General features: G+C 37.4%; 1 protein-coding gene and 1 long non-coding RNA gene across 10 annotated transcripts in view; one reads left to right on the top strand and one right to left on the bottom strand.

Annotated features, from left to right (window-relative positions):
* Positions 1-276: 276 nt before the first annotated feature.
* Positions 277-26727, bottom strand: LOC145539808 (phospholipid scramblase 2). Of its 9 annotated transcripts, none has more exons than XM_081573977.1 (9): positions 26611-26727; positions 19986-20025; positions 17232-17273; positions 13036-13238; positions 11676-11718; positions 8896-9116; positions 6750-6911; positions 3908-4069; positions 277-1237 (listed from the first exon to the last, which is right to left on the bottom strand). In XM_081573977.1, exons 2-9 carry the CDS (start codon positions 19996-19998, stop codon positions 1184-1186), a joined length of 900 nt encoding a protein of 299 aa, XP_081430103.1. In that variant the 5' UTR covers positions 19999-20025; positions 26611-26727; the 3' UTR covers positions 277-1183. The 9 variants fall into 9 exon arrangements, with proteins under 9 accessions (XP_081430103.1, XP_081430101.1, XP_081430100.1 ...); XM_081573975.1 differs by having other exon boundaries at positions 19986-20011; XM_081573974.1 differs by lacking the exon at positions 26611-26727 and adding an exon at positions 26334-26486 and having other exon boundaries at positions 17193-17273.
* A 557-nt stretch (positions 26728-27284) lies between these two features.
* Positions 27285-27720, top strand: part of LOC145539813 (uncharacterized) — a 373122-nt gene continuing 372686 nt past the window's right edge. Inside the window, exon 1 of the long non-coding RNA XR_014077971.1 lies at positions 27285-27495. This is a non-coding gene — a long non-coding RNA (uncharacterized LOC145539813). The remainder of the gene's footprint in view (positions 27496-27720) is intronic.

The following is a 27720-nucleotide window of genomic DNA, read 5'->3' as shown; positions in this document are numbered from 1 at the left end:
TTTCCTTTCCATGAGGTAAATGGTGAGTCAGACATCTCCTCTCACTTGATTCAGTTTTCCCTACAAAACAGTGTATTAAAATTGCACTAACTTTCTGACAGGAAGAAAACTCAGTTTCCAGCACAGGTATATACATATTTTACCAAAGATTACCATATGCTTTAGCTCTTTTAAAGATTTGAAAGGGAAAGTGGGGTAAATGTGTAAAGTTCAGAACACCATGTGAATTGACTGTTCACAGTTTGTTTGAAAACAAAAACCAAACATTCAAAGAAATAGATCAGCAATGTTTTATTTTAGTTATTTAATTATTGGCAAAAATAATCTAATAGACCATTATAAACATTTATACTCAGACAGAATATATATGTTCTATTTAACTAACACGTGAGTGATCTGAAAACTACTATATTCCATGAATGGAAGAATATAGAACAGAAGTTAACTATATTCCATATATAAATAATTACTTCAAAATATTATAGTATCCCAGTTTTAGAGTGAGTGAGTCTTTAAATGTGTCCTTCTTTGGTACACAATCATTCTTTTATTCATGAAAAATCATCAAAATTTGGTAATTTATAGTCTTGTCAATATAAAAATGTTATAGTTGCAGATCACAGAAGTTTAACGTAGTGTGATTTTTCTGAACAAAAAAATACATTTGACAATATGAATATTGAGTATTATTTGAGCATAATTGTAAAAGAAACACTGAAAAATTATGTTCATTTTGAACTTTTTTGAACATACCATTTTTGCAAAATAACAGTTGTTACATAGGAAATAACTAGATTTAATAAAATAATGTATGTTTATATTAGTATTATTTTAAAAAGGCTTTAATTAATTTTGTTGTACAGATCAAAAACAAAGCAGAGACTCTAGTTCAAAGCAATTCATCATAGGAAGTTATGTTGAAATGTAAAAATTTCTATATCCTTTCTCCAAAATGCACAATGAAAAAGAAAATGTATAAAAACATTTGTAAGTAAGTGATATAGAAAATAAAGTCTTTAATTTGAAAAGTAAAATCATATACCTGAAGCTTCAGGTATCCTAGTAAAATTTACACATGCTGTAATAAGTCATTTACATAAAGAAAAAAATCCACCCAAGTTTTCTTTTACATAGTCCCAATCAATATATGGACTTCAGATTTTCTGAGACTTTCATGAATGTACTACCACACTCCTGCTCTCTGTTCACCGCTAGTCATTTCAAAGAACATGAAGTCCTAAAGAAAAACAAAATACAGAAATGAGTTTTCAGCACCAAGCAGAGATCAGCTTTCAGATGCATAAATGCTAAGGGATCTGATGAAACACAATAACATACTTGCTAAACAAGAAAAATCAACTGTAATAGGTAGATCGAGGAAAAATGGATAGCTTCAGCTTTCCAGTTTAATGGCAATTAAATCCTACAATTCTGTTCACTTACTGATACCTGCATGAACTCAAGTAATTCTAAGGTAATTTCTGTTTCACTTGTTTTCATGCTTCTTAGAATGTTCCTCTTCAATCTTTCTTCCTCAACTTTTTGACCTCCTTCTCTAGTAATAAATATAACTTGTGTTGTGACTGTACATTGAGTTCCACGTACAATTTTTAGATTGTTTCAGGAGAATGACAGCCATCTTAGACTTAGAATAACATCTTAGAATTTTGGGGCCCAATTTTATGACTTCTCTTCCAAGCCTGTCTCTCTGTTGCTCGGTTTGTCTTACTCCAGTTTCTAACCAGATCTTCATCCTTATGACTTCTAAATTGTATGGATTTTAGCTCTCTCTCATCTGTCATTTTCCTTTATCCCTTTATAAAGAAATAACTGAATCTTTATAACCATTCACTTGCAGTTGCACTAATACAGTTTTACCTCTCTTCAATCCATTTTCACATGGTCATCAGGATTTATCGTTCTAAAATTTGGATTTATAATTATTTTTATTTATACATAGCTTAAAACTAACCAGTTAACTAAACAATTTTTAGTATCGTCCCAAGGTCTATAAAAAGTTGCCCAATCTACCCTATATTCACTTCTTAATAACCCCACTCCAGTATTGTGGCCTGGAGAATTCTATGGACTGTATAGTCCATGAGGTCACAAAGAGTTGGACATGACTAAGGGACTTTCACTTCATAAGCCCCCCAACCACCCTCCAATCCCATATCTCATCTAACCAGACATCCCAGACTACTCTCTCTGCCCTATACACATCATATCTTTGGTTATGGTGTGTAAACTTTTGGTTAAACAGTTCCCCAAGATTAAGATTACAGTTTTCTCCTCATGTGAAATAAGCATTTGTTGAAAGCACAATTTTTAAACAGAATTGTGGTTATCTTTAAAATTTTATATAGAAAATATTGTCTATCCCAGATTAGATAGAATAGCATAATAAAGTCCCAGTGACTACTCACCCAGCTTAGTTCACCAATTAATCCATCCCTTATGTCCCCCTGGCCTCACCTCTCTTATTTAAAAGCAAATCTGTGATAAATAGCCATATCATTTCATACTGAAATACTTCAGTTCAGTTCAGTTGCTCAGTCATGTCCGACTCTTTGAGACCCCATGAATCGCAGCACACCAGGCCTCCCTGTCCATCACCATCTCCCGGAGTTTACCCAAACCCATGTCCATCGAGTCAGTGATGCCATCCAACCATCTCATCCTCTGTCGTCTCCTTCTCCTCCCGCCCTCAATCCTTCCCAGTATTAGGGTCTTTTCCAAATACTTCAGTATATACCCTTAAAAAATATGAACTGTTTTGTTTTTGCATAACCATAATAATAACATCATTTTAAAAACCTTAATAATTCATTAATATCATCAAATAGCCAGTGTTCATATTTGCATGAAGGTCTTGTAAATGTCTTTTTATATTGGTTTGTTTAAATCAGTATCCAAACACAGTCTACAAACTATATTAAGCTGATGTTTCTCTTTTTAGTTTTACCTTCCTGATATTTGTTTGTTGAAGTAACTGAATCCTTTTCTGTACGTTCTCTCACTTGTTAGTGTTTTTTGTTTTTCTCTGATTGCTTCTGCATGTCAGTGTTTAAGATATTAATCTAGTGGCTCCAAACCTCACTCGCATTGCAATCATATGACAGCTTGAACATTTGATGGCTTGGTTCCACCTCCAGATTTAGTTTACTGGATCTGGGTACAGTCTTGACATAGGGAGTGCAAAAGCTACCCAGGTGTTTCTACTGTGCAGCTAAGGCGGAAAACCACTGCTCCGTCCCCAGAGACCTTGACATTGGCCACGTAAGGAATCATCTGGGGAGCTACACAAACTTGTAATGGTGTGCTTCTGATCTAGTGAAACTGGGGTATGGCTTACTACTAAAAACTTCCTAGCTAATTTAATGTGAAGACAAGTTCAGAATCAATGCTGTATTCCATGTATTTCCTCTCAATTGATAGTTCCATCCAAGACTTGATCAAATGTACATTCTTATTGCAGTTTGTATTTCTGTATTAGATGGTTTAATAATGAATAAGGAAGAAATTTTCTTGTTTCACTGAGACTTATTTCATTTAAACACACTAGAAGATTCAAACTGTTCTCCAAAGTACAAATTTGGGGGTTTTTTGTTATTGGTAGTGGCGGTGGCTTTTTTTTTTTCTTTTTTAACCACTAAAACCAGAACTCCTTAACATATAAGATCCTTCTGTTACAGTGTGAAACTACACAGACCCTCCAGGGAGAAGCTAGTCACCTATTAACCAAGAGTAGCAAAAGAAAATGGAATTTCAGAGCTAAGATTAAACAGGACCACTTTCAATAAAACCTACAAATTTAAGGTCATTTAAATATATAAAATTTAAAAAATTATTTCAGAATAAAACTAGAGAAACCATCTGTATCCCAGATTAGCAGGAGTAAACTTACAATGAGGAAACATGCGCCAAGCATCACAGCTTTCATTTTCACATCAAGGTCTAACGGGAACTGGATGCCAAAGTTATCAACATCCGTAAATAACTCTTTAATGAGGCCAGTCCAGTGTTTGGAAATCTTGCCAACCACATATTTATCATCAAGAGATTTAACCTAAATTGAAAAAAAAAAAGGACAAAAACTTCTAGCAAACTAATAAAGCTACTTTCCAAGTAGAAGTAAAATCAAACCAATATTAAAATTATATGCCATTCATAACTGTGAACATTATATCACTCAGTAGATGCAGGTAGATTCCTATGTTTATTTACAGATTCATTTTAAAAACTTTATTTGCTACAGAGAACTAATATGAAAGTAGTTTAGCTGAAATAGTTAACATTTTTATTCTCCATTAAGATATACAGCACTAAATTAGTTGAATCTATCCAAAATAAAATTCAAGCAGGAAAAGATGCAACTATGAAATGATTCTTTGAATGAAATTTCTAGAAGCCATCCGGTGGGGGGAGCGGGTAGTAAATGAAACTCTAATCTGACTTCAGCTTTAAGATTAGCACAGAAAGTTGACATAGGTCGAGTGTTTAAAGGTGATGGAAGGACTCAGGAAAACATAAAATGCCAAGAGGCTGGAAAAGAGGACTGGCAGTTTTGAGTGAAGTAAAGTAACCAATAAGTAATTTGATGGGATGCCCCAGGTCAAGGCTTAGGGTAAGACTGGACAGCAGAATGGGACTGAGCAATAAAAGAGGACGGATGTATGAAACAAAAGAACTCCAAAGTAAAGTTTCTCTAATTTTATGTTTTTATCTGAGTAAAGCTCGGGCCAATGATAAAGAATGGAACAGCTTGTAGCCAGTGGAATGAACCTCACAAAGTGGGCATTTAGGCACTGAATGTAGCCCACACTCGCCAGGGTATTTATAGGCAGGTCTGTATCAGAACAGGAAGAGAAGTGTCCTTTTCAAATGTACACAAGGTACCACACATGCTGGCAACAACATTTGAAGCCCTATCTTAGGTTGAAATCAGCTATGTAAATGTGGGGAGATTAAAAACAGTTGACTCATTTTATTTGGATGTAGATAGTTAAGTTCTTTAAAAACCTTAAATAAACTTCTACTATGAATGCTGTGATAGCCTGGATTACTGTTCATCAAATAGTCATTTCAGTGTCCTCTGAAATCCAGTATACTTCCCTGCACACTGAAATTCAGACTTGGCCATGTTCCTTGGTTAACCAGTGGAGGGTTAGTGGATGTGACACCAGCAGAGACCTTAGACATGGCTGAATGATTTGGCCTTGGTCCTGCTCTCCAGCGATCAGCCACTAAAAAAGCATGATCCAGGCAGCTGCTGTTGATGCAACTCCAGAGTGAACATACCTGGAGCAGACCTGAGGCCAACTTACAGCCTAAATCAGGGCCATCTGTCTAAGCCTAGGTTTATCCTCCAGACACAGCTGACCTTGAGATCCATAAGCATGAGAATAAATTCCTGTTTTCTTAAGCCACTGAGTTTTAGGGGCTGTTTGTTATGCTACAATGGCAAAACAGACTAATACAAATTCCCTATTGCACACTTACATGTTTCATCTGCTAATAGCTGTCATCTAAACATTTAAAGCTAATAATAATATCTTACATTTTATTTTTAATTCGATTATTTTTAATTTTTGAAAAAATTTTAAATGAAATATACAAAAGATAATTTATCAGCCACCACAATCCTACTACTAGACTTATAAGATATTAAGATTTCCTTTTTGTTTTGATTCCTATAGAAAGAAATTTAAAAATTCACCAAAAACTTATGTAAGAAGTAGAACATATAAATTTTTAATGGAAAGGAACAGAAAAGCATATACGGATGTACAACTGGAAAGTCAATAAGACTAGATGATTTTTAACTAAATTCCAAAAAAAATTTTAAAATGAAAACCTATATAATAAAATGATTTCAATTTCTAGAAATAATAAACTTGTATTATATTACTATTACATTGATTAACTTATAAATTTAACACAAATAACTGATAAACTATTCTAAAAAGAAATCTATAGGTTCATCATAAGGGGGCCAGCCCTGCTCAGTTTTAGAATTTGTCCCTTCTGTGGAAATTGTCCAGTTTAACAGATTTTATGCTTATACAAGAGAATTGTGGTATCAAGATTAAGTTTTATAGTTGCTTGACTTTTAAGCATTTGCATCCATTTAATTTGGGCTGTAAGTCTGGACCCCATTTGTTGAAAAATTGCTGAAATGAAGTTCCTTGAGGTAGTAAATACACAGATAAATTATGATTTCTAATTACTTTAATACAAGGATAAAGGACAGATCATAGAGAAGCATGGTAGGGTAGTACATCATATACTATTGTTGTTAAAATTCTCTTTGCGTAGTTGGGCTTTTTGTAGGAACTCAAAGATGCCAGAGATTCTGAAGAGGGCCTAGAGCACTGATAGCCTGTGTTTCAGACTAAGGAAAGACCACATGCTTTGGAAACCAGACATTAATGACAAGGTTAATGTTCCACTCAAAAGCAATAATATACAGTGCCTGTATACAGAAACCACCGTGTTTAAATGTTAGATGCTTTGTTTATATTTATTTGACTACAAATCTCTGCTTCTCTTTTTCCACTTAGCATAATCAGCACTAACACTTAATCAGAGCAATAACCATCTCTCTGACCAAAGATAAATGTATGAGCACACTGAGTCCCTCTCGGAATATCAGGATGTAAATATTCATTTAATATATTTGTAACATCCTCCCAGCTTATTTTATTAACTAGGAAAGCAAAACCTATAAACATTATCACATGTCTTACCTCAAAATCAATATCTGAACAACAGCTGCAGACAACACATGGACCAGAAATTCTTAGCACATCCTCTCGCCTCTCATTTTGAACTGTAAACTTTGGCAGGCAAGGGTGCCAGGTCTGAGTAACGTAACCTACTGGGACACCAGGAGGAGCCTGGATTTCTATCTACAAAAGCAAAAGAATATATATATATTGTTAGACACTGTTCTAAGCACCAGTTAACTCACTCTATGTCCTTACCAGGTTGTTACTATTATCCCTATTTATAGAGTAAGCAACTGGAGGAACAGAGAGGTAAATTAACTTGTATCAGATTCCCCAGCTGCAAAGTGGAAGAGATGAGACACCAACTCAGGGAGACTGCATGCCCAGTATCTACTCTGAAGTACTGCTCTGTCGGTCTCGTATATTTTTAAATTTCCATGCTTATGAAAAATGTCTAAATTATTTAGAGCTATTTTTTAAACTCCTTTAAAAATAGAGGTTTAGATGTATGGACAGAGCCCTGATCACTGAAGCAATCTTCAAATAAGGTCAGTAGTGCTAGGATGGAAAGAAGATGTGGGCCTGGAATCTTGAAGCTGAACCTCAACTCTGCAACCTTGAGAGCATCTCGGCATGTTCATCTGTAACTGAGGACTTCTAGATCTGTTTATTAAGGCCAATTGTATGCTAACATGCTCCACAATTGTAAAGCATATTCTATCAAACTCTGTTTTACCTCAGCTGTTCTTGAATATTATTATATCTAAACTAATTGACATGGAAAACAAAATAATTCAGTGTGAACAACTTCAGTTATCCTTTCAAAATCAGTTCAGTATTAGACATCAGTTTCCATGTGCTTGTAGTTCTGTCTGCCCTGCTCTCACAGCTACCTGTGTGGACGACTGAGCAACACAGGCAGCACTGGTCTCAGGCCAGTGGAGATACAGGCAAAGGTCAACTTCCTATAAACATTCTGTGCCCTGGTGTCCCCCCGAGATCCATGTTCTCTGTCAGAGGGCTGTCAAGTGCTATGGAAGAGACACCTGGTCTTTATGGGCCTGAAGGTGCTCACAACTCATGTTATTCTGTAATAGGAATTACAGGAACTCAAATATACTACTTTTTCAAATGGAGAACTGAAAAACACAGGAATTGAAATTTCTCAGAGGGAGCCTCTACTAGGGTAGCTCCCTGTGTGTGCATTCGTGCTCAGTCACGTCTGACTCAGCGTGTCCCTAGACTGTAGCCCACCAGGTTCCTCTGTCCATGGGATTTTTCAGGCAAGAATACTGGAGTGGGTTGCCATTTCCTACTCCAGGGCATCTTCCCAACCCAAGGACTGAACCTGCATCTCTTGGGTCTCTTGCACTGGTAAGCAGATTCTTTACCACTAAGCCACCTGTGCTAAGTCGCTTCAGTTGTGTCAGACTCTTTGTGACTCTATGGACTGTAGCCCACTAGGTTCCCCTCTCCAGGGGATTCTCCAGGCAAGAATACTGGAGTGGGTTGCCATGCCCTCCTTCAGGGTATCTTCCCAATCCAGGGATCCATGTCACTTACATCTACCTGCATTGGCAGGTGGGTTCTTTACAGCTAGTGTCACCTGGGAAGCCCTCCTTAGCTCCCTGTAGGTTGGCTAAAATTATGAGATGAACATATGTTCTTTTCCTTACTCTTCTGTCCACTTGCTACTGGGATGGCATTTGAGGATATTCCCTGTGGGGCCCTCATCTGGCTTTGGCCAGGCTCTCATGGTCATTTCAGGTAAGGGCCTTGACACAGGTACCCTACGTTCTCAGCTCTCCCTGAAGATCAAGAATTCTGGTCTCTGAGATCTCTGATCTCACCCCAGAGGGCACATTGCCCAGGAATGTGGGCCAAACTCATCACTCCTTTCCACCTGCCTGCCTTCCTACAATTTACTCTCAAGCATAAACTAATAGCTGGTGAACCACTTCACCTTTAAATCTCATTTTATTATATAAACTCACTGATAAGGTAAAAATTCCTACAATTTACTCTCAAGCATAAACTAATAGCTGGTGAACCACTTCACCTTTAAATCTCATTTTATTATATAAACTCACTGATAAGGTAAAAATTCCTACAGAACTACTTTGCAAAGTATTTGTCAAAAGTACCCTGTTAATTGTTCACTCACCTCTTGCAGGCAGCAGGGAAAACAGCAGCTGGTACACCGTAGTGGTCTCTCCAGAGTTATGACTTCTCGGCCCATATTATCAAGAATCCTCATGGTAAAAGGCCTAGAAGGCCCACAGCAATTTCGAGTACAGCAATCAGTATCCTCTGCTGCAAAGTAAATCCTCTGTCCAAGGCTGTTCTTAATTTCATATTTGTTATTAGTTTCAAAACCTATTAGGACTAAAACATAAAAGAAGGACTCATGACTACAGCATTAAAAGAATAATCAGTCTATCCTAAAATGCTATAGTGTCTAGCTATACCATTTTTAGATGGTACTTCATTTAACACAGGAGGAAGAAAAGGAAAGGTGTTTAGAAATGATCTAGATATAGAAAAAAGGTGAAGGGAATGGAGGAGAGGATATTAGAGTACAGAGAAATTTGGAATTTCTATATGAGACACAAGGGCTTCCCAGGTGGCACAGAGTATAAAGTGCCTTCCAGTGCAGGAGAGGGAAGAGATGGGGGTTCAATCCCTGGGTCAGGAAGATCACCTAGAGTAGGAAATGCCACCCTACTGCAGTATTGGTGCTGGGAAAATCCCATGGACAGAAGAACCCGGCAGGCTCCCGTCCCTGGGGTCGCAAAGAGTGGGACACAACTGAGCAACTGAGCACACGTGCACAAACTTGTCCACAGTCCTTATTCACGTGAGTCATAGGATATTAGAAGTCATCAAAATATTGAGCAATTAAAAAATATAGAGACAAAAATCAGTCTCTAATATTGGTGTGGATGGATTTAGATAAAGATGTTCTTCACAAGTTTTCATCACCATGACTTCCCTTAAGTGTCTTTGCTATGACTTACACAGACCCTGACTCTGCCTTTAAAAGAGCCACCCTTTACCTCAATATCCACCTGTCAAATATTTTATGTGAAAAAGTTAAAGTAATCATGAAATAGGATCTATTACCTAAGTGTTTCTTAAGTAGATTAATCTCAAAATTCTTCAGCTTGTTTATCTGTAAAGTGAGATAATTGAGCTTATACAATCTGTTTCTTTCTAGTTACTTAAAAAATGAAAACAAATAAAACAATTCTATGGTTTTGTCTTTACTGTCTCTTAAGTTTTGAACTGGGACATGTATTAGTGCCTGTCACGTCTCAGGTGCTAAAAAATAAACTTAGTAATGTTTTCTCTATACTATTTATAATGTTAAAATATAAACTTGCAATTTAAGACAAAAAATTAGAAAATTAGATATCCTTTTTAAAAAACTGAAGAATTTACAATTATTAAATTTGAAATTTACTTTGTATTTCATGACTAATACATACATATTTCTTCAAATATATATAAAACTTATAAATCTGAAAACTATAAATGGAGTGCTACATAATGTACAGTGTCTGGTATTTTGGTTTTTATAATATCAAAAATAAACCCTAAAATGAATCATTAAAATAATTGAAAATTCAAATTATCATACTCCTTTCCAGAGAAAATACAGTATAAACAAACTAATAAAAATGAGAACATTATGAGACTCCTTGGTGGTCCAGTGGTTAAGACTATGCTTCCAATTCAGGGGGCGTGGGTTTGATACCTGGTTAGGGAACTTAGATCCCCCATGCTGAGAGGCATGACCAGACAATAAAAAAATACAATAAATAAAACTCCCCACAGAGAATTCCCTGGCGCTCTAGTTGTTAGGACCTCATGCTCTAACTGCCGAGGGCCTGGGTTCAATCCCTGGTCAGGGAACTGAGATCCCACAAGCTGAGCAGCAGGATCAAAAAAAAAAAAGAGAGAGAACAGTAAATTTCTAACAGTGAACATCACAAGTAATTTAAGTGGAAGAGCAACAATTATATATTCTAACCAAATGTTAACCATATTACTATAGCAGTACAATTCACTTTATTATTCTATCAGTGGTAAAGAACTTTGCAGAGATGTGAAGAAAGATTTAATAGATATATTCTAAAATCTATTAGAGTTTTCACTGAATTGTCTATAAGGAAAATATGCTGGTTCATTAATTTACCCAGGTTCTCTTTTCCTGGCAGCAGTCCTAAAACATCTACTGTCTTTCTTAAGTTTACTTTGCACCTGAGGAGCCCTGGACCAAAGGAAACAACTGTAGGAGTCAGGCCCCATTCATAGGAGCAGCAGTGATATTCTAGGAAGTCAGGTGTCTTGGCTGACTGGTCAGCACCCTTCAGTGCAGTGGCCCTATGCCCAAGGTGGTAATTCATAGCCCATGGAACAAAAGTTTTTAGGGTTCATCTGAACTCCCAGGAAAAACCATGGACAATAATGAGGTTTTCCAAAACATCCCCATCCGTCCAAATTCAGAGTTCATTTACTTTAGAAATGTAGTAAGGTAACTGAACTACTGCATGTGGCTCTTTTGACAATCTCAAGCTCATCGAAAACTGGGGGAAAAAAGTTGACGAGATAGAGGTTAGGCTGGGTTAGTGACGGAATCACTGAAGTGATTTCTAGAGAGAAGATTGAACAAAAGTAAGTTTTGATTGGTTTCCTCCCAAGTCATGGTCTGTATCATGAGGACAGATGTCCAGCCTAATGGTATTTTACCACTTGACTATTAATTTCAAAAAATGAGCTGCTGATAATGCTTATCAGGATTATCATTATCACAGAGACATTTTTAAAACCAGGTTTAATTTCAACATCACTGAAGGTGTTATATCTGTGTTTGATGATACGATTTTATCTGCATAAGTGTCCTCTCTTCCTAGAAATAAGATAAATACAATGAATACATACCTTCCAGAAGTTCAATTTGCTGATGAATCAATAGCTGATCTATCTATTATAGTAAAAAAAAAAAAAAAAAAAAAGAGCTGTAACCATATTATTAAGCCAAACAAATTAACATCAGTGTTTGTATATTTTTTAAAGAATGTATATAATCAGTTATCAACATTTATTGATAATATCAATGGTTAATAACTTTATATCACTTCTAGGTATAAAATTAAAATTAGTATATTTTTTAACAACTACTGAAACGTGTTTATTTTTAATGTGGGCAAATTCAGATCAAGCAAAATTGACTTACACTGGAATCCCTATAAAATTAGAAAAAAAAGTTCCTTCCAGAAAGGGCCTAAGAGATATTAAGACCTTTTAATCCATTTAAAGAACTTTTTTCTACAAATAAAAATATTTTTCTTTTTAAGTGTGCTTGATATCATTTGTAGTAGGTGATGACTTCCCCAAATGTATTGTAAGGGCTTAATTTTTCTTTAAAAAAATATACTTAGGGTATTTCTTAGAGAATTTAGGAACTACCAAAATTCTTATATTATATGCTGCCCAAGTGCATTATGGGAAATTAAATTAGCACAGAGTGCAAGAGAGACAGCTCATTTACTGAAAACTAACTTACCAGATTTCTAATGGCAAACAAATACTAAACGTCACATTGCTGAGGTAAGCTATTATGCTGTACAGTAAAACCCAGGAATGTTTTTTCCTTATTGGTAGCATTAATAAAATTGGGTCTTCCAAAGAACAAAAGCAACATAAAAATGTAATTTTCTAATTATTATAAAAGGTAGGTCATATTATACACAGATTGTTAACTCCTTTCTTAGTATCACTTATGGAAAATGAACACTAAATTGAGTTTGATGTTTTTTCCAACTCCTGGGAAATTACTGTGTTGGGATTAAAGGGCACAGTTTTCGGAGCCAAGGTCCTGGAAGTAAAAATCTGTTCCTACTTCCTGTGCATTTTGATGTTGAGCAAATTATGTAACTTCTCTGGACCTAAGTTTACATTTTCTTCTGTAAAATGGTGATAACTATAATGCTTACATATCACAGAATTTTTTAAAAAGAATTAAATGAGTTACACTTAGGAATAAAGCATGGAAAATAGTGCTTACTAAAGGTTTGCTATTGGCTGTTACTGCAAATTATATTCAAGATCATAGAACACACAATTTCCTAAGACAATTGCATTTTGCTGTTAAAGTAAACCTGACGTAGAAGAATTAGAGTAATTTGTTAGTAAAGTTGTTTACCGTTTCACACTTTTGTGAATTAGTCAATTGTTAATCTCATTAAGTAAACTGGGAGCACAGTTTCATTTCTAATGAGTGTTTTAGGCATTGAATTACCTGAGTTAAATATTCCAATCCCGGTGGGCAGTTTAATGGAGGTGGTGGTGCTGGCATCCATGGAATCTGTGTGGGCGCACCTGGGTGACTAGTCACTGGCTGGTGTTGGACAGGAAAGCCGACTGGGCCAGGACTTGCATAGCCAGGTGGTGGCACTGCATAGCCAGCCTGGGGGCCAGGATAGCCAATATATCCTGGAGGTCCTGAAATATGAACATGTGAAATAATTCGTAACTGCACGGGAAAATGCAAACCAAGTCTTTTAAGATCACCCCAGTCGTCTACAAACTACAATTTCTGCTTAGAAATCCTGTTTGTAAGAAGCAGGATTCTAAGATATTTTTAAATCTTAAGATATTTAAGATTCTTAGGATTCTAAGATATTTTTATCTTTCAGTGATTTTTCAATGAGATATCTGTGGTTTCATGTCCACTCCTATTTTGAGGGTTTTAGGCTCTGTGTACAGAGTTGCCACACAGACACGCTTATCATTCAAAACTCAGATGAAAATATGACTGAAAACTAAGGAAGTAAAAGAAAGTCAACAACAATTTAGAGTCAGGTACCTAAAACTTCCGAAATGGCTTCTTGAAAAAGAGGGATGGCATTGAGTAGAAAGCCCAAAATAGAGGCTCTGAGTCAGCATTTCTATGGCCAAACCACCTTGTAAAAAAATGATTCTAGAATTCTAACAAGTGACATTTCCTATATGTATAGATCTGACACTAGTTTTGTCCTTTTGTTGCATACTCGACAACATCTGGAGACCCTTCTGGCTGTCACAATTGGAGGGGAGAATTAGCATCAGGTGTGCAGAAGCCAGGGATGTTGCTAAATAGCCTAAAAGCACCAGAACAGTGCCCTGAAAAAAAGAATTATCCGTCCGAAAATATTATGGTGCCTTTGTTGAGAAACCCTCGTAAAGAGGTAAAGGCGTGTCATTCCTTCCACTACTGTCCAGATACTCCCCTGGGTTAACAATCTGCCTGAAGTTTTAACCCATGGTGTATTCCATTCCTAAAACCCTCCACATAGAAAAAAAAAGTTTAATTATTATACTTAGGTTCCAAATTTAAATTTCACAATTTAGCAACTCTCTGGAAAATATAACTTGAGAATCAAGGAAGGTAAAAACTTCTAGCAAGCAAAATTGTCTCAAGTATTTATTAAGCACAGTAGAGGAAGAAATTCAATAAGTATTTATTCTATTCCACATGAATTTGTGATTACAAATATGAAGCTTTGTAACTTTATAACTTAAATGAATAGTCCACAGAGTAACTGTTCCATAGGAATGGAATATAACTTCAAAGAAAATCCTGTGTCCTACAATATTTTAATTGTTGTTTGTTGTTTTCAGTTGCTAAGTCGTGTCGAACTTTTTTGCAACCCCACGGACTGTAGCCAACCAAGCTCCTCTGTCCATGGGGCTTCCCAGGCAAGAATACTTAGTAGATTGCCATTTCCTTCTCCAGGGGATCTTCTCAACCCAGAGACTGAACCCATATTATCTGCATTGTCAGGTGGGTTTTTTACAATTGAGCCAGCCACCAGGGAAGCCTCACCCATTATGTACTGTCTGTAACATTAACATATCTATTTTTAAACAGCACTGACTATAGTGCAAAGATCAAACCATAGGAAGCCAGTAAGGGAGAGATGTGAATTAATTGGTTACATTATTAGCATTATTAAATCTTCACAGGATTCTTTGAGAGAATAGTTATTTTCCAAATCAATGGATTAAATAGGCATATGGAATTACCTGAAATAATATTTCATTTACTTAAAGCCCAACTGATTTAATATATTACTAATGTAATAGCAAATATTTGTCATTTATTAATTGTAAAGCATTGTGCTGGGTGTTGTACACATAGTCTCATTTAATCTTCAGACCACCTGAATTAGAAAACATTATGCTCATTTCATACAGAAGAACTGAGGCTTGGAGGTACAGCAACTTGCTTAAAACCACTACACAATGATTATAGAAACCAGAACTTGAAGCCTGATCCAGTCTCTCTATGCCTGTTTTTATACTTGCATAATGGGGATAATTAGTAGTATTTACCCTGTTAATATTGTCTGAGAATTAAATGAGTTAATCCACAGTCAGGGAATTGATAAACTCTCAATTTTAATCTATCACTGTTGTTAGCATCATTACCATAAAAGACCTGTGCTACATGAGCCTTAGACTTGAGAAATAAAGTGAAGTCGCTTAGTCCTGTGTGACTCTTTGTGACCCCATGGACTGTAGCCTATATGCTACTCCGTCCATGGGATTTTCCAGGCAACTGTACTGGAGTGGGTTGTCATTTCCTTCTCCAGAGGATCTTCCCAACCCAGGGATCGAATCTGGGTCTCCTGCATTGTAGGCAGACGCTTTACCGTCTGAACCACCAGGGAAGTCAAATTAAAAAGAAATTAGTCACTCAGTCGTGTCCAACTCTTTGCAACCCCTAGGATTGCAGCCCACCAGGCTCCTCTGTCCATGGGATTCTCCAGGCAAGAATACTGGAGTGGGCTCTCATTCCCTTCTCCAGGGGATCTTCCCGACCCAGGGATTGAACCCAGGTCTCCTGCATCCCAGGCGGATTGTTTACCATCTGAGCCACCAGGGAAGCCCTGAAAAAAATGAGCCACTCAGTCGTGCCCGTTCTTTGAGACCCCATGGACTATACAGTCCATGGAATTTTCCAGGCCAGAATATTGGAGCGGGCAGCCTTTCCCTTCTCCAGGGGATCTCCCCAACCCAGGGATCGAATCCAGGTCTCCTGCATTGCAGGCAGATTCTTTACCAGCTGAGCCACCAGGGAAGCCCAAGAATACTGGAGTGGGTAGCCTATAAAGTTGAGAAATAAAGTTGGGCTATTTTTCTCACAAGCTCTCCAGTCTGGTTATAAAATAATTATGTACCAGCTACTGTTATTTAGCCATGCGTGGATTAAAATATCCCCCAAGTGCTAATAATTCTCCAAACACCAATCATATAAAAATTTCAAGTAGCAGTCCTAACCCCTGGCTGTACATTAGAATCACCTGGGAAACTAAAAAATTACTAATCCCAGGGTTCCACAACCAGAGCTTCTGCTTCAGTTTTCCTGGGATGGTGCCCTGGTACTAGTGTTTTCAACAGTTAACAAGTAATACTTAAGCCTAGGCACCTCTGAGAACTATCATCTTAAAACCTTGGCAGTCTTTCTACTTCACATTCTTTTAAACACAAACATCTGGAGGAGATCCAGGCTCCACTGAGAGGTTCCTGGCTAGATAGCTAAACAAGTCACACAGCTCCAAGCAGATGTGTTTGCTCAGAGTAGAACACAAAATGCATAAACCGTTGTGGCCAAACGGGATCCCTTTTGATCCTAAGTCCTGGTCTCTCAAGATGTGGGTAGCCTGCCTACTTGCAAATAAACTCTGCCATCTGGTAAAGTTCTGGAAATGCTGATGAATGTGTTTATCTAAATGAAAATCTCTGAAGTCTTCTAGGCAGTGGTTCAAAAGAAATAACATATTCCTTGGTGTATGTAGCGATATGACTCAGTTACTTTTCTTAGAAAGGCAAGGCACAGTTGAGTATGTATATAAAAGCAAAGCTTTCACATTTTTGTATGTTTCAAAATGAAAGTGAGAATTATCCCAGGTAGCTATGTTTCTGTTGAGTGAAGCTTCCACGCTTAAGCAGTCATCTCTTCTGCATGACAATCACTGAACACAATTAACTCCAGATAATAAATAACTCAAAAATACCCAGAAACAAATCTCCTAAATGTGACTGAATGACCATAATTTTCAGAACAAATGGAGAATCAATACAATCTGTTACTTAATATGTGTATTTTGGTTTTTAATTTATGTGCAACCTTATATTTCATTTGCTGTCAACTCACTACTGTTTTTATTAACACTATATTTTTACTATCCTGTATAGAAAAAATATTTTAATGACCTTTATGATAACATATAATCAAAGAAAAAATATCAAGAACTACACTGTCAATTTCATTATTGCCCCTTTAATTAAAGACACTACTCAAATACACACAGAGATAGGCACACACATACAGACAGACACATACACATCCTTTGGGGAATGTCCATAACTGATAAATTTTGGGTTTTTTTATTCTTTAAGCCAACGTTTTACCTGGAAATGCTGTTGATGGATATTCAAGGGGATACCCACCTGTTAAATTTGTTCCTGGGTATGGAGCATTCATTTGTGCATCTGTAATTCAACAAAAGGTAAACATATATTTTCTTAAAAATACATATACATATCAGAAAAATGTATAGTTCTTAGATAATTTCATTTACATGATCTCGTGTTGTATTGAAACAGTATGGACTCTTCACTTAACAAAAGTGGTTCCTGGTATCAAAGGTAATTTGGAGTAGAATCCTGGTTCAAACAAATTCCCTTTGAATAAAATAGGCAGCTAAGTTACTGGGACTGAATTTCTATTTCTCAAAAAAGTTTGATGAGTGATCTCTTCCATATTTTGATTTTGTTATGAGGCAAAAATAGATTGTTTTAAAACCACATATAGACTGTAGAGAAACAGATAAATGAAACTAGTTGGATGTGGGTTTGGTAATGGAAGGATTATAGGTGATTTTAAAGCTATCTATAAGTATTGCTATAAGAATTATGTTTTAAATATTTATAATTATATGTGTACTTCAGTATTTAAATATCCTTTTCATGCTTACTCTGGAACCACCCCATTAAGTTTGTACCATAGGAAATTCCCAGTACTTGACTAATTTTGACTGACAAAAATCATAACTGAGTTAATTACAAAAAACAAACATATTACATTTTGCTATCGGCTAATCAGTGTGCCTTGAATAATCTCAGTGTATGTACAAATTTTTAAGTTTCCTATTTCTTCATATTTGCATTTGTCTAGTCATTCCTTTAGCAACCACCTTGGCCAGAAAATAAGTATTTACCAGCATGTCCTGTGTCACCCCTCAGTTAGGTTTAATGGCTCCACTGGCTCTGACTTTATGGAATTTATGGTCTAGTAGACACTCCATTTATGCAGTGTTCTCCTTTCTTTCCTATGGCTTATTAACTGTAAATTCAAAATAGTTTATTTGTGAATAATGGGGACATAGCATGAATGTAGAAGAAAAAGGTGACCAGACTTTCAGTCTGACACATTTCCTGTATGCTGCTCTATCATGTGCCTTGAAAGACCATTCAAGTCATGTGATTTCACAGGAAGACTGAGTTATGCCCCACTCCTACCCCTTTTTTTTCCATTACTGGCTTCATAATAACTTCAGCTGAAGGAGTCAATGGATACTGTGCAAATTTAGGCAACAGAAAATCATCTACTTGAGTTAGGGCTTTTCCCCATACGGACCACAGCATACCCCAAATTATCAGACATCACTGCAATACCACAAGTCATTTTGTCCTAACCATCTTTTCTTTTTTTGTCCTGGCTTCAGGTGAGTGGGCCAGCTCCAGTTCTCCTCAGGCTCTGCCCACAGCCCCCTCACAGGGTAAGACTCAACAGATCTCAAGGAAACACACTGCAAGTGTGACTTAGAGACCCATTCTTAAATGGTATGTCATATTTTGGCACTTCTTACCAGGTACCGCTGTTTGAACAACAGTAAATACACACACAAATCAAGGAGCTGACAGATTCAAGAAATTAGGAGGCTATAATCTCTGTGGTTTAAGTATCAGAGCAACAATCCCAGTTTCAGGAATTCCAGGGGGAAGTTATACAAAGAAAAACAATAAGTGAATGGGCAAGTGCTCAAGTAGATCAAAGAGCAAATGAATTATGGATGCATTTCTGCATTTGTGCAATGCAACTTAGAATCACTTAAAAAATCATAGGACTTTCATATTGTCAACAAGTTATTTTATTGTTATTTCTCTATATCAGTATATATATATATATATATATATATACACACACACACATATACATTCTACTTATGTACACATATACATACAAATTCATACATTTGTATATATGAAGCTGAAGAGTTAAAAAGTAATTATGACCATGACCCAATCAATTTTTTAAGTGATTTGAAGCATCTTAAAGCTTATAGCAAAGAAAATAGCTTAATATTATATGAATTTACATTTTGAAAGTTTTTAGTGTTGTTAATTAAATTAATATAGCATATATTAAGAAAAATCATGAAACTTTGTGAAAGAAAGTCAAGGCCCTAAAGAAGATCTGATATATGCATCGAGGCTGGTATTATGGTAGAGATAAACATCTCTTCGGTTATCTAAGTAAAGATAGAGAATAGAGATCCTTCGGAAGACAGGATTTTTTTTCCCATTTGATTTTTTTCTCTTCAGAAACTTATATATATTTTTTTTAGAAACTTATATTTTTTAAAAGACAAAATCCTTTATTACATGTTTGGCCAATACTCATCTTACTTAGAATTTTCTTGAGGAAAAAAAAGCCAGAAAATAAAGACATATTTATTTAAACCTATTCAAATGTGTATTTTATGAGATATATATTGGGGATGTATCTGAGCATTTTATTACAATGCCCTGGCATATTAAATCCATTGTTTGTTAAATAATATGACTTGAATAGTCTTTTTTTTTTTTGTATATAAAATGTACAAAGAAAAGGGAAACCTGATTCAGATGAAGTGTAATATTAAATTATATATTTTCCAGTAAGCCTAAGATTTCATTTTTTTAAGCTTAAGATTTCATAGGTTTATCTAAGACTTTTTTATTTTTAAAGGGAAAGTTAGTGGTAGTGGATATTTGTGTATATCTTCTCTACAGTCAAAACACTGCCCCAGACTGAGGGTTCTGGAACATAAACAACACAAAATTCTATTCTTTCAGAAACTGAATAAAACATTTTGACAAATAATACATTAACAAGAGATTTAATATTACAGGAGGAAAATAAACACTTAGATTACTTACTTTGTTTGTCCATGATTTAAACAGTTCTGAAAAAGAAGACCTGATATAAATACATAGGTCAAATATATGTAAAAGGATACCCGGAAACTATATACACACAAGATACTCCTCTATCATCTAACCATTGAGAATCTGGTCATTTGAACCCTTCGGTCTTGACTCTCTTTCCTACTGCTGTGTTTCTGAGTAGGATTTTAGAAATTGTGGGTCAGTCCAGGATGGTGAACGATTTCTAAAAATCTTGGGAGGAGAGGGTCCAAAGATGAAGGAAGAAAGAAAAGAAACTGGAGCCCAGGGCCCTCCAGTTAAAAACTTGAGCCTTCCAACCCACACAACCTACAGGGAGCATACAATCCAGGACCGAGCCACAGGGCTGGGCTCCACCTGTGGTCCAGCATGAAAAGGAGAAAGGTTAGCCATCAGGTCACACTATTGCAGAGATCTCTGGAAATCCCAGGCCCTGAGGATATTTTCTGTCCAGCTTGAACAGCAAATTTGAGAAGGCCTGACCCCCTGTTTGTATAGCAATAAATGATTTTTAGCCTAAAAACGTACACTGAGAGGTTGTAGAAGCTGTTTTTGTCCTCTAGTGACTTGATCCCATCCTAGTCTTTCCCACTATTACCTAGTCACTACTTTTTCCACCTCTCCACCTTACATCCCAACCCCTGTATGCATGTTAATTATAATTAACACATTAGGCAAAAACTTGCTACTTGACTGTTTTATCTGGGACCTGCACACTAATATGAATCAGCTCAACCCTTTCCAGGCCCTCTCCAGTCTTTGCTGCCCATTTAATAACTCCAACTACTGTGTTACCCTAAATGATAAGTAAAAGTCAACTGATCCTTCCATATCCTTAACTAAAATCTGGTGTTCCTGAGAAGAAACCACATCCTTCCTCTCCTCTTCCAAATTATTGATTTGTCATTGCCTGTCATAAGCATAAATTTTAATAATACAGCAAAGCTCTTAAATATATTCCAATTATAGTCACCTCTTAATTATATATACTCAAGAAGTTCAGTAATGGGTTTTCTCGGCCTTGGAATAGATTAAAAAAATATGTTTCTTGTTCCAGTGTTGACTTTCTGCATTTTCTTAGAACAATAATAACCCCTGTTAGCATTAACTGGTCAGAAACCCAAGTGCTATTGACCTCCTTGGGCCAAAAGAACAAAAAAATTAACATCTTATGTTTTTCTGCAGTTATTCTAGAACAGTGAACAATAAACTAAAAAACACATGTAACAAATGTATGCCAAAAGTTTTCAAAGGCCATATTAGTGTTTTATGTTCTATCACATTAAGAACTAAAAAAGAAGACTAAATTCTTATATACAGTAAGCCATGATTACTTTTGCCAACACTCATTTCTTTGATCAAAGAGTGTATATTAAAATTCATACCCATTATCTTCAAATGTACTAAGAGTTCCTTAACATATATAAAAATTTAAAACCTAATAAATTCTGGAGTAGAAATGGGTAGTATCCCTTAATTAACACACTAGACTAAACAGCTCAAATTTTTATTTTACCACTGTTTCTCATAGGATCACTTTATAAGTATGATTAGTTTTTTAAAAATGTTATATGGCTCTTTAATCAACTAAGTAATTTTAAGGAAGTACTGTTTCATTCATTCTTCCCTTTCCTAAAAGGCCAGAAGGAAACTCAGTTCAAGGAAAAATCCCAAATAATACCTGGAGATACTATTTTTAGAATTAATTTATTTTTATGAGAAAATCACTGAATTAGTAAAAAAAAAAAAAAAAAGAAAGAAAATCATTGTTTCTGGAGGGCAAGTCTACCCGTTTGAAATGGAAAAAACTGTTTTAATTTACAATGTATTTCTTATCATTTTGTTGTTTGATCCTGAGAAATCCAGTGTCAGTCAGATATAAAGAATGTGCTAAAAAGAGAGGAAATTTATACACGAATGCTGTGCATCACATTAGGAATAGGTGGAGGCTCTTAAATAACAGAGAACCAAGTTCCCAAATCCTTGCCAAATGAGTGCTAACTATGAATATAAGGGTGTTTACCTTTCATGAAGCCAGAGATAATTCTCTCCTTACACAGAAATCCAAGGAAGGGAAACTAAATAGACTCAGAGCTAATTTGCTCATATTTACATTTTCCCTTCCTACCAGGTCACATTACTTTGAGTCTTAACCTATAGCTTTGTGAGGATGAGTATCTGTTGGTAAAATGACGACAGAACAAAATCTGGGTCCTCAATTTCCTGTAGGTTTTAGAATTTTCACAATTTCATAATATCTCAAGCAGGAAAAATGGTATGTCATAAGCTCTGGTACAAAATGTGAAGTAACAGTGGAAACTGTATGTGTGCCAGGTAGAACAACGTATTTGTGGACTAAAGACATCACCCATGTTCATCCCTGTCTCATCTCCTTTGCTGTTTTAAGAATCTTTTGGTTTTCTCAAATTTATTGGGTCTATTACAAGATATAACATCACTCAGTTTTGGAAATGACTGGGCTGTGCGTCCTGGATGAATTAATTAGTTAATTAATTCAATATAACTTTTAAATAATGTCTTCCACTGCTCCTAGTAAGAAACAAATCACAGAAAGACTTCCAAGAAAATCATATTTATCTTGTAGTAGTAGAAAAAGATCTCTAATGAAATCATATTATATACTGTACCACTGGAATCATAACTGCTTCAGGACAAATACAGAACTTCAAATTATAATTGGATTACTGCTGCTGCTGCTAAGTCGCTTCAGTCATGTCCGACTCTGTGCGACCCCATAGATGGCAGCCCACCAGGCTCCGTCGTCCCCGGGATTCTCCAGGCAAGAATACTGGAGTGGGTTGCCATTTCCTTCTCCAGTGCATGAAAGGGAAAAGTGAAAGTGAAGTCACTCAGTCGTGTCCGACTCTTAGCGACCCCATGGACTGTAGCCTACCAGGCTCCGCCATCCATGGGATTTTCCAGGCAAGAGTACTGGAGTGGGGTGCCATTGCCTTCACACTCCTAACCTGTTAAATGAGAGTATCTGAGGAAATTAAAGCATCATACACTATATACATATAAGCATATCTCTGTCACATTTATTCTATCAGACCTATTCTATTGGTGCTCTGGGATATTAATCATAAACCTCTCCTACCAGGGAGAAGGAGAAATAGTGCAGGTCATATACAGTTATGTTCCCACAATTCATATTCCAGGAAACCCTTTGACCCATCTCTTGGGGTTCTGAAGTTTCTTATTGTGTCAAGAAATATTAAAGTATAACCTGTAATTCAAAGGAGAACTATCCCTAATTTTTGAAAGATTCTAAAACTACTATGCCTATAAACTAGGCATTAACTAGATTTGGATTACTTATCCAAATCCACTTCTTAATTGCCTAAAACCAAGCCAGTTAACATTTTTCTCCAAGTACCAGGATGGGAATATGTGTTATTATTTTAGGAAAACATTACTGCTCTTAGTACAATCCCATAATTCTATATCCTTAACTTCCTATGAATAAGTGAAAATGAGGTACTAGACTAGGGGGGAGGCAAGGAATTACACAGAGTAGTGGAGAACTCAGTACTTGCTGAGGTAAATCACAAATCAAGCAATTTCCATGTTGCTCAGCTTATGTTTGTAGGTAAAATTTACACATTTAATAAGGTTAACATCTAAGGACAAAGCATTTCATCTGTTGGACTGTAGTTTTTTTTTTTTTTTTTGAACTGTAGTTTTAGTAAAGGGCAAACAGAGCAAACACAGATGGGCTGGTTCACACAAATAGGTAGCCAAGATGTTGGTGTGGATTTGAGTACATCAGAACATGTGTATCCAAGATGGGACAGAAGTGGGATGGCTGAGGCTTTTATCAATGCAAGGAACCTGATGAGAGGGAGTCTATCTATAAAATTTGTTTTGTTTTTTAATAACTAAGTCACGTCCGACTCCTTTGCAGCCCCACAGACTACAGCCAGCCGGGCTCCTCTGTCCATGGGATTTCCAGGCAAGAACCCTGGAGGGGGTTGCCATTTCCTTCTCCAGGGGATCTTCCCAACTCAGGGATCAAATCTGCATCTCCTGCATTTAGCTGGCAGATTCTTTACCACTGTGTCACCAGGGAAGAACCCCATCTATAAAATATCAGTTCAGTATTTTAGATTCAAGAAATGAAAACAAATATGCTTAGAACCACACTGGAATAGCATTTAACAGTAAACCTTGAAGAAAATCATAGGAGGCATTACATCAACTGGGGCCATCTGACAGGTGGTCAAGTGTCCTACAAAACTAGCAACTAAGCCAAAGCGACCAAAGACACATAAACTAATCTTTATGTTAGTTATCCTAGTTTGGTTGCTTTATTACTCCTGAAAAACCTTTCCCTGACAACTCATAGCTCCCTCACAAATTTGTTTTGTTTCCTTTCCTCCTTATAAATGAAGAAACAAAGTCCAGAGAGATTATAAATGAGGAAACTAAGCCCAGATAGTTACTTAATGTTATATAGCTCACTAACTAGCTCATATAAATGATTCATGATTCATTTCCTTTTCCATCATGTCCTTGACTCATTGAGAGCAAAAAAAAAAAAAAAGGACATTCTCCCAAATTGCCAGTGAAATTTGTTAAAAGACTATCTTTATGGTATCTTTCTTATGTACGGTGGATAGCATGAATTTCAGATTTACTTCTGGCTATTTGTTTTTACTAGGAAAGGCAAGAGTTTTTCTGTAAACACTTATTATCAAAATTTGAAAAATGTAAACATAGTAGTTAGCACTGCTTAACTACAATGCTTTGGTTTTTAAAGTTAGAAACTTTCATAGAAACTATGAAAGAAAATGGAAGAGCATACACACACATGCACACATATATAAATCCGCACATATGTATATAAATATGTCTGTAAATATTCACTCAGTATAAAGTTTGTGCCTGTTTTCCAGGAATATTGCTTGAAGGCACAGAGCATGGAAGGCACTATAACAATCATTAGGACAAAATGATGGACAATTAACAATATATTATTACAAATACTAGTGTTATGAATAAAAATAATGGCTCTATAAAAAGAATTATGGGGGCACTAATTTAGATGGTGGTGGTGGGTGTCAAAATGTCAGATCTGAGCGCCAAAGGCAGTTTAAAATCAACCAGGCTAGGGAGGTGTGTGTGTGTGTGTGTGTGTGTGTGTGTGTGTGTGTGTGTGTGTGTGTGTGTGTGTGTGTGTGTGTGTGTGTGTGTGTGTGTGTTGGGGAGGAGCGAGGCATTGAGGCAGGGGGAACTGTATGGGTAGAAGTCCTGTGGCTGCAGTGAGAGAGCTTGGCTCATTCAAGGTTATGAAGACCTGTTCTTATAGGTTTTCTGTATCTCTAAACTCTCAAAACCCAGCACATGGACTGTTAGGACAAGACGCTTAACTGGTGCTTATTGATTCAACAGTGTGTTCAGTATTATTTCACTCCCTTCACTCAGAAAGAACAGTTACCAATCAGATGTGAAGGCTGGCTAACCTGTGACTCAGCCATTTTACCTGATACTTCTATCCAACTGCAGAAACCTACTCATTTCCCTTTCCATTTATTTTCCATTTCTTTGTGCTTGTTCAGCGTTCAAAGCACTACAATCCTAATACTTGCCAGGGTGCTATTAAGAGAAAGTTCTGTTGTCAAGAAAGTTCCAGGAAGGACAAGGGTATCCTGAATCGCCTGATACTTCCCACTAAGCAAGTGACACCTACATTAACCATGTATCTCAGATTGCTAAACTAGGAGAAATACTGCCTCCCTGTTGCTGGAACTGGGAAGTGGCTGTGCCAGGACCTGCTGGAATAGCTGTCTAAATAAACCACATGGGAACCAGACAGTGAGCCTGGAGAAGCAGGGGCTTGGTCAAATATTAAAAGTAATAAATCTAACATTACTGAGCATATCCTGCAGTGCCAAAGTTATACATTGTAACTTTTGATCGTTACCCATTTTCAGATATGAGCCAAGAAAGGAATGTGTAGGAGGAAAGTGCCCAGGAGTCCACAGATATCAAGTAGTAAAGACACGTTCAAGTCAGGCAAATGGATTCCTACTTTACCGTCTACATGATAAACCACCTGTCTTGGCAATTCTTCTTGTGTTTCAGGGTGCCTAGCATAGTTTTGGCTCCAGCCACAATCCTAATTAATACTTCCTGTTCAAAGACAGCTAACAGGCTCTATTAATCATCCTTTGATTTCCCTCAAATGCTGGCAGATAACCCTTGAGTCCAGGCTCTGGTCATGATCCAGCGCCGCTCCGCGTCGTTAAGAGGTGGACTAAGCTAATTCGAACCTACAAGGCGGTTTCAGGCAGGAAATACCTTGAACTTGGAAAGATTCTGAGACTGGCCGGGATAAGAGTGGGACGGCCGTGCCCCGGGCTCAGTACAGTCCCCGCTCAGCTTCGGCGGTCGCTTTCCTAGGCCTCTGGTGCCCCAGCCCCCACCCTCTACCCCCAATCTCAGCGCACACGCAACCCGCCGGCCCTCGCGCCCCTCGCTCCCAAGTGCCCTCAGCGCCCCTCCGCCCACCCCGGGAACCCGCGCACCCCGCGCCGGGTGCCCGCCCACCCCGTCGGCACCGCTGCTCCCGCGCTACCTGTGGTGAGAGGAGCTCGGGGAACTCGGGCGCGGGGCAGGTGCTCTGCTTCCAACGCTTGGCGATCGAACCGTGCTCCTTACACACAACCTTGGCTGGAGGCTTCCGAGCGACGTCGGTGACGAAACCCGTGGTTTCTAGTTTCGTTTCCTAAATGCTGGGTAACAATGGGTCTTCCCGCCCTCTTCCCGACTTGAGCACTTGCGCGTCTCTGCGCGAGCCGTGGGGGCTGGACCGCCGCCCCGGTGCGGCGAGGAGAGGCTGTCGGCTACTTTCCTTGCCCCTAGAGAGGCTCCAAAAACTTGGGTGCTGAGGTTCAGGGCCGCGAGGAACTGGGAGGTCGAAATCAGCTGGAAACTTAGAAAGTCATTAACAGGGAGTGGCCGCCTCCGGGGGTCTCTGGGTGCGGAGTTCCGGGGAATTTCCTTTACCGTTGCCTTGACCGACCTCTGTCCCTTAGAGCTCCTGGCTTTCCAGCCGGGAAGCAGAGGGCAGTCAAGAGTACACATGGCAACGAGTCGAGTTTGTTTATCTCTTTAAACAAGCCTTTTTCTGTTTAGCTCTCTCTGCTCCTGTCTCTCTCTGTCTCTCTCTTTCCACTAAATGACGTTTAACTCCTTTGAAGAGTCCAGTCAACCAGGTCCTTTAGAATGTTTACTGTTTACAACGCTCCTACTAGTGTTATAGCCGCGCGTTTCGGGAAACAAGCTCACTCAGAAGGACGATGCTGATAGTGAAGTGCAGTTTATTACACCGGCGGGCCCAAGGCAGTCTCCTCTTAGCCAAGGACCCCGACCAGCATTTGTGAAAATCTTTTATACCCCATGTGTACGTGTCTGAACCCACCACCCCAATTTCCTTGTGACTTACATAAACAAAGGAAAGGTAAATACGATCACAATAACTCCATCATTCATGTGTTATGTGTTCAAACAGTCAATAATCAATAAGCCCAAGGTTACAGAAAAAATTTATGACCTGTCGGGAGGTAGGGGGATCAGTGTATGTTTTCTCTTAGGTGATGAGTAACCTGGATACAATCTTCAAGATTCCCCTGTCCGGAGGGGGTCTTATCCTTCTATTGTCATTTCCACAGGCACTAAGCACCGA

This window comes from Giraffa tippelskirchi, chromosome 2, assembly GCF_054371585.1.
Source record: "Giraffa tippelskirchi isolate mGirTip1 chromosome 2, T2T-mGirTip1v1.2.pri, whole genome shotgun sequence".
NCBI lineage: Eukaryota > Metazoa > Chordata > Mammalia > Artiodactyla > Giraffidae > Giraffa > Giraffa tippelskirchi.
This window is presented reverse-complemented; position numbering and strand designations above follow the sequence as displayed.